Genomic DNA, 18,651 nt, shown 5'->3' with positions numbered 1-18,651 from the left:
TGTTATTTAATTTATTTTAGTTTTGATTTATCATTTTATGTAAAAGTAAAATGAAAATGATATATAAGAAAAATTGATACATATAAATTTATTTATTTTTGTTTCTACGGTATGCGGAGAAAATCTCGATCGTAAAAAAACAAAGGCCATATGAAAGCAACAGCAAGCTTTGGACTCATCCGAACAGTTCTCAACATTGTAAAAAGCTGATATTATTATAGGAAGGCGTTACATCCCAAATCTCCAGAACGAGCTATGGAGTTTTTTAATCTTCCATTCCTCACCAATAACATGACCTCCAATCCCATGTGTTTAATTTTTATTTTAATCTGTTCAATCTTCTGGATTTCAAGAAAATTTTTAGCAGGCACAGGCAAGAAGAAAGCAGCACCAAAAGCTGGTGGAGCATGGCCTGTGATTGGCCACCTCCATCTGTTAGGAGGGGCGGAACCTCCCCATAAAGTACTGGGCATTATGGCTGAAAAATATGGACCCATCTTCACAATCAAGATGGGCGTGCACCGAGCTTTGGTAGTAAGCAATTGGGAGACCGCCAGGGAGTGTTTCACCACCCATGATAAAGCCTTTTCCGGTCGTCCGAGAACACTTGCCTCTGAGCTTTTGACCTACGATGGTGCAATGATGGGTTTTAGCCCATATGGGCCTTATTGGCGTCAAGTCCGCAAAATAACCACGGTTGAGCTTCTATCAAACTACCGGCTAGAGAAGCTGAAAGATGTACGAGAGAGCGAGGTAAGGGCATTTCTGAAAGAGTTGTACAAGTTATGGGACGAGAATAGAGGTAGTGCATCAAAATCAAAAAGTAATCTGGTATTGGTGGAAATGAAAAGATGGTTTGGAGATCTAACATTAAACATCGTTCTTAGAACAATTGTTGGAAAAACAGTGGGATATATCACAAACGTTGAGGATGAGGAGAGTGTGAAAGGATGGAAAAAGGGATTGAAGGATTTTTTTCATTGGACAAGGGTGTTTTCGGTGTCTGATGCGCTACCATTTTTAAGGTTTTTGGATCTTGGGGGGCATGGGGAGGCTATGAAGAAGACTGCAAAAGAACTGGACCTTGTTGTTGAAGATTGGCTCCAAGAACACAAGCGAAAAAGAGCTGCTGGAATTGTTAAGGGTAAGGAGGACTTCATGGATTTGATGCTAGATGTTTTCGATAATGATGCAGAAGCAGTTCAAGGCGGAGATTCTGATACCATCAACAAAGCTACATCCCTGGTAATTAATCTTCCACACCAATTAACCCATGCTATAGTTCATACCCAATTCAATTAATTATTACCCTCTATGCTTAGTCTTTTAAGGATTAAGTCAACTCCCTATAACATTAATTAGACTATAAATAAACTATAGATTGATAAATGTAGAAGGCTCTGCAATTCTTATTTTAACATTGAAAAGAAAAAAAAAAGTTGCATAATTTAAACAATAATTTGTGCATTGCAACAATGATGCCAGGAGGCAACATTTTAACAAGTTTTATGTTCATTGCAAAAAAACAAAATCATGAATAAGAGAATATTTTAGGAGAATATACATCTTTTTTGTTGAACATCTTAAGGGGTAAAATACGCTAACATCTCCTAAACTATTAGTTAAATATATTATGTCAAATTTATTCAGCTTAAATAATCATTAAAAAAACTAACAAAAAAGAAATATTCATATTAAGTTAACTTTTCATTCAAATTGAGGTTAGTATTTGTCATGTGACTAGCATAACTTAACAAAAAAAAAATCTAATTTTTAATTATCTACATTAAATAAATTAGATAAAAACTATTGACACTTTGACCTATTTAAAGTTCGAGACATTTTACCTTCTTTTAAGTTAGTAATAATTATTAGTTTATTTGAATGAAATAGAAAAAGATATAGATATATTTTTCAAGATGAGGCTGAAATTATAAATTATAAATTAAAAAAAATGTAAATAATTATTAGTCTATGGACGTTGCTTGAGTTAATGGGCTACAGCTTGCGGAATATCACTCTTGCAGGCACTTATTCTGGCAGCCTCAGACACGACAGCAGTGACTTTGTCATGGGCTCTCTCTTTACTAGTCAATAATCCTAATGTGCTAAAGAAGGCACAGCTTGAATTAGACACCCACGTTGGTAAGGAAAGACAAGTGGAAGAATCGGATGTGCAAAATTTGGTCTATCTTAAAGCTGTGCTCAAGGAAACGCTGCGTTTATACCCAGCTGCACCACTCTCGTTACCGCATGAGGCCATTGAGGATTGCACCATAGATGGCTACCATGTTCCGAGAGGGACAAGACTTCTTGTTAATGTTTCGAAGATTCATCGTGATGAAAGGGTGTGGTCCAATCCTAACGAGTTTGATCCGGAAAGATTTCTAACAACTCACAGAGGTTTTGATGTTAGAGGGAAAAACTTCGAGTTTTTTCCATTTGGAAGTGGCAGAAGAATGTGCCCTGGAGTATCTTTTGCCCTTCATGTCATGGATCTAGCACTGGCTACATTGCTACATGGGTTTGATTTTGCAACCCCGTCAGGTGAACCAGTTGACATGCACGAGAGCAGTGGATTAACCAACCTCCGAGCAACGCCCCTCGAAGTTCTTCTCAGTCCACGCCTTTCTTCTCGTCTATATGGACATTAAAACATACCTCTAAATCGTCTATTTGCTTTTGTTAAATTTCCAATAATTATGAACTATACTCTTAAATTCGGTTCAAGAGGGATATACGCCATCTCCATTAGCAAGTTGTGAGAAACAACATTATCATTTTAATTATTTTAGATACAAGCATTTATTTTTTCTTGTTCAGAATTATGTTATTGATTGTTATTCAAGATTATTGAATTGTTTTGAGATGACATGTATGCTTTCTAGTTTCTTTTAATCCGTAATTGTTATTAGAGACTAGTGTAAGAAGCAAAAAAATTAATTTAATTGTTGTAACTCTCATCTTGATTTATTAGGGAAAAATAAACTAAATTAAATTGACAAGCTTTTGAACGTTTACTTAAAATAAATGCATAAATTTTATTCCTAAGACTACTGTCAATGAAAATTACTTTACATTCGCTTGATAGTAAGAAATTAATTAGAAAGCTTTTTCTAATTAATGTTTTCGTAATCTCATCGATTTCCCTCAGTTTTAAGTGATATCAAATTTATTTGTTTGACGTGAAAGAATATTTATTTTACTTCGATGATCAGCAAATTTATAGGAATGGATGTGTGGACCCTTGAACTAATTTAGCAACATATCAATTTATTATTTTCAGAATTATTGTTTCTTGAATTTTTCATTCAAATCTCTCATTCTTTTTCATTTCAGTATATTGTAGGAAGATTAAACGAAATTTCTCTTGGGTTCAACCTGGTTTTCACGATCATATTATAAATTTATTTTATTTGTGATAATTAAGTCATAATTATATTTTAGTGGTTCCAACGACTGACCAAATTTTGGAGCTGTTGCTGAGGAAGTTTTTATCTAATTTTTTTTTAATAGTAAACTGATTTATGTCAAGATCTTCTCGTACAGGTGAACTAGTTTTTGATCCAAAAGTTGAGAGAACTACAAGAGAAAATAGAAAGGTAAAAATACGAGAGGAGAACCTGCCAACTTTAACGCTTTCAACCAGCAATTCTAAAAGCAAAAGAGAAGCAGAAGTTTCTGAAAAGATGGTAAAACATAGAACATTAAGCAACTCTCAACGTGAACCAGCACCCACTATGCATTGAATTTCCAAATATTGAAGTAGCTTTTGAGTTAAAATCTAATTTGATTCATTTACTACTTATTTTTTGAGGCTTCGCAGGTGAAGACCTCCATTAGCACTTAAAGGAATTCCATGTGATTTGTTCAACCATGAAGCCATAAGAAGTGATAGAGGAACAAATTAAATTGAGGGCTTGAGTTCTTAAATAGTCACCTTGAGTGCTTAAAAAAAAAACAGTCCACGCCCCATTTAACTTTTATGGTAGGGTTACTTGTAGTTTTAAAGTGACTGATTAAAATCTCACTATATATTATATCCTTTAGAAACAATAATAGAGTAGCAATCATCATCCATTTATTGACGATCAAAAAGCCTATAGGCAATGAATGATTTGGGAACGACATTAGTGGATGCTTTAGAAAAATTAATATTGACTATATATCAAGTTCTTGGGCCAATGTTTTTCTACAGCACTCTTTTTTTTTGGTTTTGTGTTTAAGAAATTCCTTCATCATTCTTCAATGCTTAAAAATTATGGAAGGTGGTCTTAATAGTTTTTTAAATTCATGAGAAACCAATTCTTTTTTTCTTTTTTTTTTTGTATAATTTGAATAATCACTTTGGATCTTAATTAATTAATGTGTTGAATTCTACATCTCGGATTAAATGATTGTGGACTCCATAAATTCAAGAAGCAAGCATTTGGACGGATGAAAACATAAAGAAGGAACCAGCCTCCATGCATGTCCATTCAATGGATATGATTTGGATATATTCAAATGACCCTTTATTATATATGTAATTTAAAGTTTTATGGGTTAATGTTTTTCCACATCCCTCTATTTGTTTATGTTTAAAATTAAAGTCTCTCTACTATTATGTATTAATATTTAAAATAATGTATTTTCCTACAACACCTCTAATTATGACTCATTTTCTAAGAGATTTCTAATTGAAGATGGGGTGTTTTTAAAAGTACGAATAAAAAATAAAAATATAACATATCAATTAATGACATTCTTACTCCATGTAATTTATACCAATTTTCTTAAGATAGAGAGGGTGATATATATACCATATACATACACATGATAATATTAAGACTTAGCTTCTGTGCAAACCTTTGGATTTGTCAATAAAATTGTCTTTTCCCATTTAATATAAGTTTTCAGCACACATTAATGAGGAATCAAGGGAATTATATAAGACCCTTAAATTTCCTAAAGTCTCTTATATTACTATTTCAATTCCAAATTAATTTTCAAGTTCTCCATGGATATACGAAGACGGCCGCATTAATTAATTCATAGATGGTGTCATTCAAGAAATTCCAAGCCTTGAAGGAAGCCATTCATGGCCAGAGCCGCCTAGAGAAACCTTGGACTCACTGTGTAGCTTCTATTTGTGAGATTTATTTTAAAAAAGTATTAAATTAATATTTTTTATTTTTTAGAGTTTTAACATGTTAATATTAAAAAATTATTTTATAAAAATTAATTAAAAAAATAATTTTAAAAAACACTTTCACTTAACAAACACACGTTCAAGTGGTCCTCTAACTAACAGCACGACCAGCTAGAAATTCAAGATCATAACTATCAGCACATGGTGCTTTTGCGACATGTCATTGAATATGGCGGCCCACATGGTCGGTCGTCATCACAAACTCTTGGTCGTCCAATAATAATCATAAATCAGTGTCATCACTTCAAAGATAGCAGTCATGTACTCCTACTCACAATTGATTGTAATTTTTTTGAAAAATGAAATAGTTTGATAAAAATTCTTGAAGAATAACATAGGTTTTCATACTTTGAATAATATCAATTATGTACAAAACCGTCACTAATAATAGCGATTGAACATAATCGTGTTTTTTAATATCAATTTTGTAGTCCACCGCTACTGAGAATAGATGTTATGTAGTAATATTTTATCTTCTTCAAAAATAATTAATCTTATCAAAAATTTAACTCAAAATTTTATAAAGATTAAGTGGTTAAAAAAAAAAATTTAAGATTCAATGGCTAAAAAGATAAGGTGATGGAGGGAGGGAGAGGGAGAGGGAGAGAGAGAGAGAGAGAGAGAGAGAGAGAGAGGAGGAAAGAAAAAATAGATCAATGAGGACACATTAGGATCTATTGTTGACACGCTCGGCACGGTTACAAAGATCTCGACGGGACAATTTTAACTACATTTTAAAAGACTATTAAACAAGTTCGTACTTAACTATAAATTAATCTTGAACAAAACCCCTAACAAATTAGAACCATGTTTGATGATCTTTTAAGGCGTGGTTAGAATTGTCTCATTGATATCTTTCAATGATAATGGGTGTGTCAAAAACGCAACTCTAGCGTGTCTCGAGTGACCCATTCTTTCTTTGTCATAAAATCTTGAATTTTATTTTTTGACCATTGGATTTTCATAAAAATTTAAATTGAGTTTTGTAGATGTTAATTAATTTGGTTTATAAATGATTTTTGAAACAACCGCTATTTTTTTAACTTTTATTTTCAATAGCAGTTATGTTTAAATTAGTTATTTTTCAAATATAGATATGATTTTTAAGTTTAAAAAAAAAAATTGATCTTGTAAGTTTTAGTTTGTTCTACTAAATTGTATCAAATTGCTAATGACATAGTCAAACCTCATTTAAATTTAATGAGGTAATTTTTTTTAAAAAAATAAAGATATATAGCGCGAAACAACACTATTTAATTAAAAATAGTTGATTTGATGACTTTCAAGTTGATTTAAATACTTAATAATTCAGATTTTTTTTAGTTACTTCTCGAATCGGGCGGGTCAGACAACTATGTTTTGAAGGTTACATTTCAAGCTGGTCCCGTACCTAGACCTTACAAATCAACGATGGTTACAACACATTCATGAAAGGAAATTTCCATTAGACAAAACATGCAATGGCACTGCATTTGTAGTAAAACTAGCGTCCCTGTTCCTTTGTCTTTAACTTATAGTAATCCGAACCACCCTGAGTTCAGCCTCTGTTGGACAGGTTTCGAGCATCTTCAATCAGCCATGCCTCGAATTTTGTCTCTTTTAGCAAATCTTAATATCCAAGGCTTTAAAAAGGAAAAATGCTGCCGTTGACATGTAAAATCAGGTGGTCCACGTAAGAGTCCATTACAGGCTTTTCTCATGCACGTAGGGACATGCATCAGCCAACATGCATTTCGTCGAATAATTAAAAAAATCTGCTATCAAAACATAGAATTTTGCTACGACCATGCCTTTGATGATTCGTTTGAACCACTTTGTCGATTAATCTTTTTTTAAAAAAGATAATATTGTTTACGTTTAAAAAATATATTGATATTATTTACGTTTGGATATTGTAATAAATATCAATATATTTCTTAATATATCATACTGATTTAAAATTAAAAATATATATATATATATATTTAATTATATTTTAATACCAAATATATTATTGAAGATTAATGGTATTTCTGGGCTTATTATGTTTGGATTTATTTTCTAAATTTTAAATTTTTTAAAAATTTTATATCAATACTATGATATATTAAGAAATAGATTGATATTTATTTCAAAACCCAAACATAATAAGTCGAGAAATACCTTTACTACCGAACCAACAACTTGAATTAAGATATAATTAAGAGATTTACACTACTAATTTATTATCTAATTTATTCAATTAAGACTTCAAGTTCGGTTTTACAAGAAAAAAAAATAAATCCTGGTCGTACGTCTTAACCACCTTTTCTGAACACTGAAATCCTGGTCTTAACCACTTGCTAACCACAGTCAACTAACCATGGTTTTTAAATTCCAAAACTGCCCTTCATTTTTTATTTTTTTTTAATGAATAAACTGCCCTTCACTTTAGACCTTTAAGAAGCCACTTCCTTCTTACGCGAACGTCACCTATAAAAGCTAAGCGGGCCAAAATTTCCTCGTCAAATTCACGATAAAAGGTTTCTAAATTTTCCCGGAATCTTCAACTTGACGGCAAGATGTTTCCGGAGAAAATTGAACAGCAACAGAGTGTTAACCACCAACAACGCACCACCAACACGGTGCCGGCAGACAAAGTGGTGATCGCAGTGAAAGCAGAGAAAGTGATATCCAAGACAGCATTAGCTTGGGCTCTCACTCACGTTGTCCATCCTGGCGATGGCATAACGTTGCTTGCTGTCTTCACTAAGGAAAAATCCGGTAATCCAGGATTTTCAAATGCTGACACTCTCTTTAGTCTTTTGTTACTATCAACTTTCTTTTTTCGGTCTGATAAAGTGTGGATGTTTGTATTTTGATGTGCGTAGGTAAAAGGTTTTGGAACTTTCCGAGGTTGGCTGGAGATTGTGGGAGTGATCAACGTAAGAGGTTGCCGGATTGTGTTTCTGAAATCTCCGAGAATTGTTCTCAGATGATGCTTCAGTTTCATAACCTGATTGAGGTTAGCTTGAATTTACCCATTTGCCATCTTGTTTCCTTGCTTGCTTGCTTTCTTTCTCGTTTTAATGTGAGACGGTATAAAAGAAAATCCAGTTTGTTTTTTTTATTTATTTAGAAAGTTGACTTTATTAAATGTAGAAAACTGTTAATCTATGACTCAATTTACCCAATTAAATAATTTTAATGATTGTTTTTTTTTACTCAAAATATTATCTTTTTTATTTTTTTTATTTTTTTTTATCTAAATTAATATTATTTTAAAATAAATCTAGATTAACTCATCAATCCATAAATCAACTTAACCAATTTACAACCTCGAATCTTGTACCGAGTGAGACCATGACCGGTAACTATGATCCATACTCTCATTCTTATAGCAAGATTTATTCCTTGTTGAATGTTAGAAATTTTTAACTTTTTTTTTTTTGTCTTTTGGGTATATTTCTCTCTTAAACGGTTAAAGACTTTCTTGCTTGCTTGTCAAAATTTGTAATTTTTTTTTGCCTCCTTGGCTGTTAATTAAGGTTAATAATGCCAACGTATTAAGCCAATATTCAATGGATCTAGGGCCTATAAAAAAAAGCCCTTTCCTTATAAATATTTATAATTTTAATAAAAATAATTGAAATTTTTTCTTAGTCTTCTAATTTATAATTTTGCCCCTTCTAATTTTTTTTTTCTCCGTCCCTGAATGGATCTCTTATAAAGAATAAAATAAAAGAATGCATGTATTAGAAGCATTTGGGGCATAAGGTGACCTAAAAGGGGGGCCAATTATGCTGCGATCATGTTTCTAGGAATTTTGTGTGGTGTGTAGAAGCTTGGTGTGGATCCAAACAGACATGAGGTGCGTTGTCAAATGCAAACAAATTGAGTCGATGATGGGAATAGCATGTGCTTCTAATTTGCTAGTTTTGAAGATCAATTAGGGACCCTTCATGTGCTTTATTTGGACATTTGGGTGCATAATTACTTCATGGCGCCATGGTGCCCCACATCATCATACTTTGGGGAACATTTTGTTACACTCCATGTGAGAATTGAAGGTACTTAAAGCAAAGAGTTAGTGACAAACATGGCGTACTTTATTTTGGATTCATCGATTCAAAATGCTACTGATTGTTACGGCGATGTAAAAATGGTGAAAACAAGCCAAAATGGATAAAGAAAACATCAAGGGTTTGATTAGAGGATAGAACAACTTTGAACCTTATTTAGATATTATTTGTCATTGTGGTCTAATTATTTTTTTTGAAAGTTTTTAAATTTTTTTAACTTTAAATTTTTATTTTTTTTGTGATCTTAGATCGTTTTGAAATGTTGATTATATCAAAAATAAATTTTCAAATATAAAAAAAATATTATTTCGATATATTTTCAAGTGAAAAGTACTTAAAAAAACAACTTATATCACACTTTCAAATAGATCCTTGTGTTTGGTATTGTTATATTTTTTGCGATTGTGGTTTTAAAAAAATATTTTTAGCTTTAATTTTTAAAAAATAAATTAAAAAAATAGATATTTGATTAATATGTTATGATATGATCGCGACATAATTAAAATTTAAAATATAATTATATATATAAGATCTAATATATATATATAAAAAATTATTTGACTACCTCAATCATTGTTTCCTACTAGCTTCACCACACGGTCTCGCAGTGGTGCCATGCTTGGCATTGTAGTTTTATGCATAAACTCAACAAGGTAACTAAGCTAAGCTAACGTTGCTTTATTGATTGAAGGTTGGAGTGAGGATCAAGGTGGTGTCAAGTACACCGGGCAGTGTTGTGGTGGCTGAAGCAAGGCGCAATGGAGCCAACTGGGTTGTCCTGGACAAGTAATTACACGTAAAAAAAAAGTATTTTCTTATTTCTGAGCTATTAATATCGTAATTAGTTGGGCAGTGGTTAATTGTCCTCTGCTCCTTTGGTCAGTAGTTTTAATTATAGCCATGATTCATAAAATTGGCAGTTTTAGGAAATGACACTGCTAGGTTATTTTTTCCTCGTGGTTCCTGGCTAATCCCACTTAAAATTTGTTGGCTTTTGGTTTTGATTCTTCAATCCCATTTCTAATGGGATTGAATCCGTATTATTAAATCCAATCTAGAATGAAATCGTTTCAAGATTTTTTAAGAAGATAAAACAACATCGTGTATGCTATGCTAGTAGGAGCTCGAATCATTTCCAACTGTATATTGATAAAATGAAGGTGTCGAGAACAAGTTATTTTGTTTTCAAATTTAGCATATGGTAACAGCAAAGAGTGTTATATACCAAGAACTTTTATAACCTCCAAGTTACATCAATCTTCCTCCTTTGTTGGACTTGGGACTACATGCTTGATGAATTTCTTTTCTGTTGTTGGCATGCTGCTGGCATTATATATCGACAGCCATGTAAACTTCCGCTCAGGTAAATATTTGTGGTTTAACAGCTCATGTAAAATTACTATTTGTGTACCGTGATGATGATGATGATAAATAAGACGTTAATGTTGTTTTGTTATTCGCCTCCGAGCATACTGAGAAACTTAAAGTTTGGTTTATATCGTGTCTTGTTCTGCTAGAACAGAAAACTGAAGCAAGAGCTGAAGCACTGCATTGAGGAACTTCGATGCAACATTGTTGTAATGAAAGGCTCTCAGGCAAAAGTTCTCAGGCTTAACTTGGGATGCTCGAATGAAGTCCAAAACCCATACTATTCTGCTGCTGCTTCTCCAGAAAAAGATGTTGGGATGCTGCTTGGACACAGGATGAAGCATTCTACTCCTGTGAGCAGCCCTGAAGAACCAAGTACTCCCTACTCGAGAACCGGAGAAGGTTCGTCATCGTCAAGCTATGATACGGAGATGCCTCTTTTTCTTGTTTATGAGCAAAATCCTCTTTTTCAAGGACTGAATAAAATAAAACACACATTAAAAGATGACCAAAACAACTACGATGACCAACTTAGAGCTATGTACTCAGATGGGGAAAGAATTGTCCCTCTGTCAACAAACCCAATATCAGCCGTAAGCAGTGGTCAGAAGAGTGTATTTTGGATTCCCCAAAAACACATTGTTGATGGGAAGGTCTCCAAAACCCTGAATTGCAGAAATACTTGCAAAATTAAATCTCCAACTTCCAGAACTCTACTTGATAAGTTTGTGCAATATGATCACGATGCTCTGGCTAGTAGGCTCATCCAGAGCCATCAAAAAGAGATTGTAAGCTCAGGTATCAGACATGCAGTTTCTCTAGGTAGAACTTCTTCAATGCCCCCTCCTTTATGTTCTTTATGCCAACACAAGACACCAACTTTTGGAAAACCTCCAAGACAGTTCTCTTATGAAGAGCTGGAAGAAGCTACAGAAGGATTCTCGGATATGAATTTCTTGGCAGAAGGTGGTTTTAGCAAAGTTTATAGAGGGGTGTTAAGGGATGGACAGGTAGTTGCAGTGAAGCTCTTAAAGTATGGTGGTTCTCAAGCAGATGCTGATTTCTGCAGGGAAGTGAGGGTATTGAGCTGTGCGCTACACAGGAACGTTGTGTTGTTGATTGGATTTTGCATTGATGGCAAGAAGAGAGTATTGGTTTATGAGTACATATGCAATGGGTCCCTGGACTTCCATTTGCACGGTAGTCCCTATTCTTGTCCTTGTTTGCATCAAGGACGGTGCCCTTCCTTTTATGGTTTCTAAATTTTTGTGCTCTCAATATCCTCTGCTGGCATGTATCCTTCTGGCTTGTAAATTTTGCCCAGTAAAAAAAATCAGCTCTTTGATTGAACTTCTGTGATTACAGGAAACAAAAGAGCACCTCTAGATTGGAACTCAAGACTGAAAATAGCAATTGGGACAGCAAGAGGTTTACGATATCTTCATGAAGACTGCAGAGTGGGTTGTGTGGTGCACAGAGACATGAGGCCTCATAATATCCTCGTAACCCATAATTTTGAACCTCTGGTACTAAATTTAATCTTTATTTGTTTTAGAAGCATGACCTTTCATTCTTTAAGCTAGTAAGATCACGATTCCATCTTCTTCAAATGTTCCTTAATATCATTTGTACGATTCATGCCTTGCTTGTACTAAAAAAAAGGATCCATGCCCAAAACCTTGACTTTTGTTTCTCTATTCCAGGACAGGTTATGCTTAAAAACAAGAACTTAATTTCCATGGAGACTCTTTCTTATTGCAAATCTATTTTGTTTTTAAAGAAAGATTAGATCTCATTTATGTTCAATGCCTTATCACATAACAGACTGATTATCATGAGGATGCCAGCACTGATGGAATATGCACCTTACTGTTTTGTTTTAGGTTGCTGATTTTGGGCTTGCTAGGTGGCACGCTGAATGTACTATCGGTATCGAAGAGCGAGTCATTGGAACTTCAGGGTACTTCTTACATAACCTCCTTTCTTCTTATGTTCAATTCTGTTGAGTTTTGAATTTATGCTTAAACTGCAAAGATTTCATCCTAAATCCAGGTATGTTGCACCAGAGTACACCAGTGGTGGAAAAATCACGCAGAAAGCTGACGTATTTTCATTTGGATTGGTTTTATTAGAGCTAATGACAGGTCAAAGAATCAGCATGCTGCAATTTTACAGGGGACGGAATTTTTTGTCCGACTGTTTCCATCCTGTTACTGCATTAGAACCAAGTCATGTCATGGAAAGTATTTATCAATTACTGGATCCATGTTTGGCCTCAGAGCAACTCCCTGAATTTGCCTGTCAACTACAAGCTATGGGCCTTGCCGCTTCCTTGTGCCTCCGTCAAGATCCAGAAACCAGACCTCCAATGTCAAAGGTACGCTACCTTACCATTATTTCTTAACTATTTACGAATTACGACATATATGGTACCTTTCGCTTTTAACTGCACCTATAGCATTCTCTGAAGCGAAGGATGACTACATTTTTCTCATATTTGCGAAATACCAGGTCCTTGGAATACTTGAGGGGGGTGACCTGGCCGTTCCTCTGAGTTTAGACGTGAATTCAGTTGGTAATAGAAGTGGCCGTCTGCGTGGTCTGAGCTCAGGCACACAGCCTGACAGAAGGAGGGGTCATTCTCGTAAGCTTTCTCATTGAAAATTGATTTTGTAGTAGTTAGCACCAACCAATATGTATAATGATATCGGCTCCGCGTGAGATGATCTTCTGTTAAATGTATATATAGTTCAGAACGGTTCAGTTCTTCCATAGGTGAGTTGCTTTCCCAGTTTCAAACATGTTAATGGTGACATGATTCGTTTTCTTTTCCCCGTCGATCCAAACTTCTGGTTGTAAAGTGTGCTCCGTTAATGGTAGGACTGTGGATCCGGATTTTACCCGAACTTCTCCAACTCATTTATAAAGGGAACTTCACCGCTGATCTTACGCCTTGTATGGTGTGACATTTGGGGCAACAGGTTTCACTATTAAAGTTGTTTTTGAATAGCAAACGCAAGTTAAGGCAAATTGATTTACTGTATCGTACCAAAGAAAACAAAAAACCTGCAGTGGGCAAAATCTCTATCTTGGCTGCCTTTGGGAAAAGGAGAAAAAGTGTCTAATTATCTTTGAGGATGCATTTTGAGCAGATGGTTAAAAGCATGATAGAAGAATCATGGCTCATTTGGAGATTCGATATGGAAAAAAAAAAAAAAGACCCACTCTCTCCAACCATGTAAAGCAGGTACATCCACCATGCCTAGTCTGCCTTGCCAACTCCGTATAAGCTGTCTTTCATGGTTGTTGTTACCTGAGGCAGTATAACCAGAGGAGATGTCATCTATGATCCCTTCCGTTCTCTTCTTGAAATATACTTCAACAAACAACTTTCGGCCTGTGGCATCATGGAAGGACTAAAGTCATGTAGCAGGGAACTAAACAAACTTGAGCATTCATTACAAATCATGTAGCAGAACAAGTTTATGCCGTATCGATTTCTCTCTCACGAGATGATTACAGATTGTGTGGCCTGCTTAAATAGAGCATCATGTAGTTAGAACCTTTTATACAATGCATAGTAGGACTTGAAGTTCGATTTGCCTGGTAGTTAACCTACCAAATTATGAACCACTTCAACCCTTATTTGACCAGACAAAGTAGTAAATTATTGTTGCAATGTTGCATGAATTCTAATCCTAATTGTATAAGAACTTGGTAATAGAATCCTTATGAGCTTAGGATTAGTTTGCTCGAGCAATTAAAACTTCGTAGAATAAGAAATCCTCTGCTATTCTTTAAATGTGTGATTAGACTTATTTTTTTCTTTTCTAGTATGTCAAATTGTGAGCTGTTGTGAGCTATTGCATGATATGAGAATTGAGTGTTTCTGGGAAGTAAAATTTCGCTTCTTTGCTTATGGGCGTAGGCACAGCCGAATCATTTAAAATCATTGTCTTGTGTTTTTTTGTTCTTTCTTTTTGTTGTGATATTCCCAACATCTGTGTGTATGATCACTCTTAACAATTATGATGCCTGCAAGCATCCCCACTTGCATAATGTCTGCAGATTTTCAATTTGAGAATACATATAGGAAGAATAACTTCATAGCATAAAATTTACTAGTTAATAGACATCCATTCATTCTAATCCACAATAGGCTTACAAGGTACAATACTACTGGAAAAATAATCCACACTCGTCAAACTCCTCTTCCCTCTCTGATGGCAAACCGCAAACCCCAATATGACTATCCCCAGCCCAGACCTCCATTGTCAATCAAACCCGGAAAGGAAAGAATGGAATTCGTTCCTTGTTTAACTAACTCACAATGTTTAACAATTAGATTAATCTTGAGTACATCTTGCAATTAAAGTTCAAGGTTCTGGAGATTAGTTCGCCCTGTTTTCACTAGCTAAGCTGCTCCCATCAGATGGCAATGAATCTGCATCAGAACCCATATGTCGCTGATATTGCTGCTGTTGTTGCATCATGGCCATTTGAAACATATCAGGTGCCATCTCAGCCACACTCCAAACCTTGACAGACTTATCCAGACTCCCACTATACACCACCCACCGCTGATCACCATCTTTGGATTTCTCATGATCCTCCTCCACCGCCAGGCACTTGACAGGTCCATTATGCCCTGTTAGCACAGACATGCACGCGTGAATCTTGTCATCCCTTCTCCACACGCATATGGTCTTGTCAGCTGATCCGCTAAAGACCAGATTCCCTGCAGAAGCGAGGCACAAAACCGCAAGCTTGTGGCCCTTGAGTACCCCACCATGAATTAACTGCTTCTCGCATTCCCAGTAATTCACCATTCCATCACTGGATCCACAGTACACAACCGAACCAGAGGTGTTCACAGCCAAAGCTGTAACCGCACTCTCTTGTTTCAACAACGTTTGAACCGGAGAATGCTTTGTCCTTTTGCCTTGTTGCTCTCGTTTCCACACTTTCACCGTTCCATCAGCTGAGCCTGTGAACACCAAGCCATCTAGACTCGCTACTACTGAATTAACAGCATCATCGTGAGCATTGATTGATTCGAGACACTTGGAGTCTGAGATTCTCCATACCTTGAAAGTCCGATCCCAGGAAGCAGAATACAAAAGGGTTTTGTCCTCGTTGAGGGTTAAACATGAAATGGCATCAGAATGCTTGATCCACAGTGCAGAACGGTTCCGAACTTGGACATATGCGCTTGGTCTGATAGAGCTCTTAAATACTTCCTTTAGGGTAGGCAAGGTTCCTGATCTCTTATGCACGGTTGGATTCTTTGGAATAACCTTCCAGACTCGTATCTTGCCATCCTGGTGGCCCGTGAAAATCTTCTCACCTGCAATTATTATGGCTTTCACCAAACCGCTGCTCGATTTGAATCCAGAGAACTCCTTCAAATTCTTCCACACACGAATATTCTTGCTATCAGAACCTGTATAAAGAAGATCCTTGGTTGCGGCCAAGGAATAAATATGACCTTCTTCGCGAACAAGCGAGCCAATTAGACCATTTTGAGGAAGATTTTCTTCAATTGACCACGGAAAATTGGAGCCAGCACCGGTTTGGTTCCATGGTGACATGGTCATAGGAGACCCCTCACAGCTCATCCTGTTAGGATCATAACTGGCAGGACTTGTAAAGGAAGCACTGCTATTTCGATGGGCAAAAACCTCATCACGGGGTATTGCCGCAACTGTTGCTGAAAGATTTGGATCAGAATGCACACTGTTGCCGAATTTCGATCTCGGTATGCTGCTTCCCGTGTCCACAAACTTTGTGCCTATTTCTTCTCCATCTCCCATTCGTGTGCCTATTCCTCCTCCCCGGTTCATCATGTCTCCTCAATCTAAAGAGGGTCAAAAACAGAGGAGAAATGAGGAAATCGATAGGAAAATTAAAAAAAAATGGTGGTGAGAGAATATTTGTTAACAATATTAAAGAAACTAAGGCGGGAGAGAAGGCAGGGAGTATTATAGATGCATAAATAGCTGAGAAGGCAACGGTAGACAAGATTAGGGACGTGGGGTTGTGACACCTGTTCATGTTCAACATTTTGATTGCTTGTAGAGAGAGATTTGGGATCCTTTACTAATAATAAACAAGGATGTTGGTTCCATTAGTTGGGATTGGCTGTTTTCTTTCTGTGGTTGATGCTTTAATTCCTATTTCTGGTCTCTGGACAACATTTTGATTACTTTTTTCATCATGTTGTTAGGTTATTTGGATAGGAAGACTTGAAAATTTGACTACTATAAACGTTTTCATGGTTGCTATATCAGGCAGAGCATGATGAGGTGCGATGATTTTTATTTGAAAAAAAAATATATATTGGACCAGTTTAATTTGCTTCATTTCTGCCATTAATCGCTTTCCCAAGGTGGCAATTACCTCCAAAGCAGACATTGATTAAGGAATGGGTCTACAGTAAGGACTCTCAATGTGCTACATTGTATGACGTAGAAGTTTACTTATCAAATCTAGCTTAGCGGGTTAATTCAATGGTTCATTGATTTGAAGTTTGATTCAAGTACATTTTTTTTTAATTAAATTAGTGAGTTGAATTAGTAAAATTTAAATAATTATATAAATTAATTTATAAATCGGTTAACCTAAGCAAACTTGAATGAGATTCACAGTCATGTTAATTACAATAATTTTTTTTATAACTATTTAAAATGATATTGTTTAAGTGTTTTTTAACTTTTTATCCAAAAAAAACATCGTTTTATTTATATATAAAAAAATGATGTTGTTTTATGATAAACTTGGGTTGACTTGTTGATTCGAAGGTTGACCTGGCCAACGATAGTCAGTTTTTTTTTTTACATTTCAAAAGTGTTTTTTATAATTATTTTTATTTTTTATTTGTTTCAAATTAAATTTTTTTATGTTTTTAGATCATTTTGATATATCAAAAATAAATTTTAAAAAATAAAACAGTATTATTTTGATATATTTCCAAACAAAAATAATTTTAAAAAATAATCATTACCACAACATCAAACAAACTTAAATCTTATAGAAATGAATCCGATTAGTAATTTCCTAGGATAAAATCACATAACCTATACAACGTCATTTGGGGATAGAATTGGGTTAATTCGTTGATACGAGAGTTAATCAGCTAACCCACAACTCGCGTCATCTCTCTCTCTCTCTCATTAATATTTTTTGTTCGGTTTATTGTTTTTATTGAACATGAAATCACCTCTTCTTTAGCAGCTTTAAGGTTTAGGGATTCCTCCTGCCAACTGCAGATACATCACAGCGACAGGGGTGATCTGGGGCCCAAGAGTTTTGTGTTCTCCATTTTAGTTTGGACAAAATCCAATAATTCTTTCTCTCTCAGTTCATTAAAGGCAAAGTAACATTGTTTGTTTTTCTAATGATTTGTCCAACTGTCTTTGGGTTAGGACCAGTTCTGGATCTCTGAATTGGGATAGCAACAGGGCATCTTGACAGTGTTTCATCTTTACCGGGTTTTTTTTCTGGTGTTGCTGGTTTTTTAAGTACATAAATCGAACTAAAATCAATCGTTCGAACGGTTTTATTTCAGTTTTGATTTTGAATTAAAAAATAATAATTTAACTATTTTTTAAAATAAAAACTAAATCGATTCCGAAAATAGTTATCCCTACTGTAAATTGTTACCTTCTTCTAGTTGAGAAGTTGTGTAGCCACTAACTAGTACAGTCCTTAATTACCCTATCGTTACAATGTTGTTGATTTAAAACGGCAGTACTCGAAGCAAGCATGCTCATCGATCACAGGCTAGCTACCTAATTACAAAAAGTCAAAAGCATCTCTAACTTAGCTACATCGGTGCCCAATATGTTAGGGTTCTAACCTTCACCTTGAAAATAAATATTTTAATGTAGTATAGAGAAAGCCATGGCTGACAGGAATCTTCGTCATTAAAATCAACATTGGCTGGGTTAGATCTTGAAGAGGAGCTAGCGGGCTTGTTTTGCAATAGAGGCTAGCTCGAGCAAATTTTCCATTATATTTATTTTTCAAAACCACTGTCCTGGCACCTCTACC

General features: G+C 35.0%; 3 protein-coding genes across 5 annotated transcripts; 2 read left to right on the top strand and 1 right to left on the bottom strand.

Annotated features, from left to right (window-relative positions):
* Window positions 1–189: 189 nt before the first annotated feature.
* Window positions 190–2,872, top strand: LOC133681531 (cytochrome P450 CYP82D47-like). Its single transcript, XM_062104593.1, has 2 exons — window positions 190–1,245; window positions 2,028–2,872. Exons 1-2 carry the CDS (start codon window positions 256–258, stop codon window positions 2,652–2,654), a joined length of 1,617 nt encoding a protein of 538 aa, XP_061960577.1. The 5' UTR covers window positions 190–255; the 3' UTR covers window positions 2,655–2,872.
* A 4,743-nt stretch (window positions 2,873–7,615) lies between these two features.
* LOC133682531 (cysteine-rich receptor-like protein kinase 42) lies at window positions 7,616–13,541 on the top strand. Of its 3 annotated transcripts, none has more exons than XR_009836701.1 (8): window positions 7,616–7,933; window positions 8,041–8,174; window positions 9,923–10,017; window positions 10,754–11,799; window positions 11,965–12,125; window positions 12,483–12,559; window positions 12,732–12,976; window positions 13,111–13,250. XR_009836701.1 is itself a non-coding variant. In XM_062105904.1 (8 exons), exons 1-8 carry the CDS (start codon window positions 7,732–7,734, stop codon window positions 13,258–13,260), a joined length of 1,392 nt encoding a protein of 463 aa, XP_061961888.1. In that variant the 5' UTR covers window positions 7,616–7,731; the 3' UTR covers window positions 13,261–13,541. The 3 variants fall into 3 exon arrangements, 2 of the variants coding, with proteins under 2 accessions (XP_061961888.1, XP_061961886.1); XM_062105904.1 differs by having other exon boundaries at window positions 10,754–11,001; window positions 12,652–12,976; window positions 13,111–13,541; XM_062105902.1 differs by having other exon boundaries at window positions 7,617–7,933; window positions 12,652–12,976; window positions 13,111–13,541.
* A 1,175-nt stretch (window positions 13,542–14,716) lies between these two features.
* LOC133682532 (protein JINGUBANG-like) lies at window positions 14,717–16,943 on the bottom strand. The gene has a single exon (XM_062105905.1). The coding sequence runs from the start codon at window positions 16,443–16,445 to the stop codon at window positions 14,991–14,993; it is 1,455 nt and encodes a 484-aa protein (XP_061961889.1). The 5' UTR covers window positions 16,446–16,943; the 3' UTR covers window positions 14,717–14,990.
* Between the last annotated feature and the right edge of the window lie 1,708 nt (window positions 16,944–18,651).

Source organism: Populus nigra, chromosome 2, assembly GCF_951802175.1.
Source record: "Populus nigra chromosome 2, ddPopNigr1.1, whole genome shotgun sequence".
Classification (NCBI taxonomy): domain Eukaryota; kingdom Viridiplantae; phylum Streptophyta; class Magnoliopsida; order Malpighiales; family Salicaceae; genus Populus; species Populus nigra.
The sequence above is the reverse complement of the archived record's forward strand: the minus strand, read 5'-3'. Positions and strand labels throughout refer to the sequence as shown.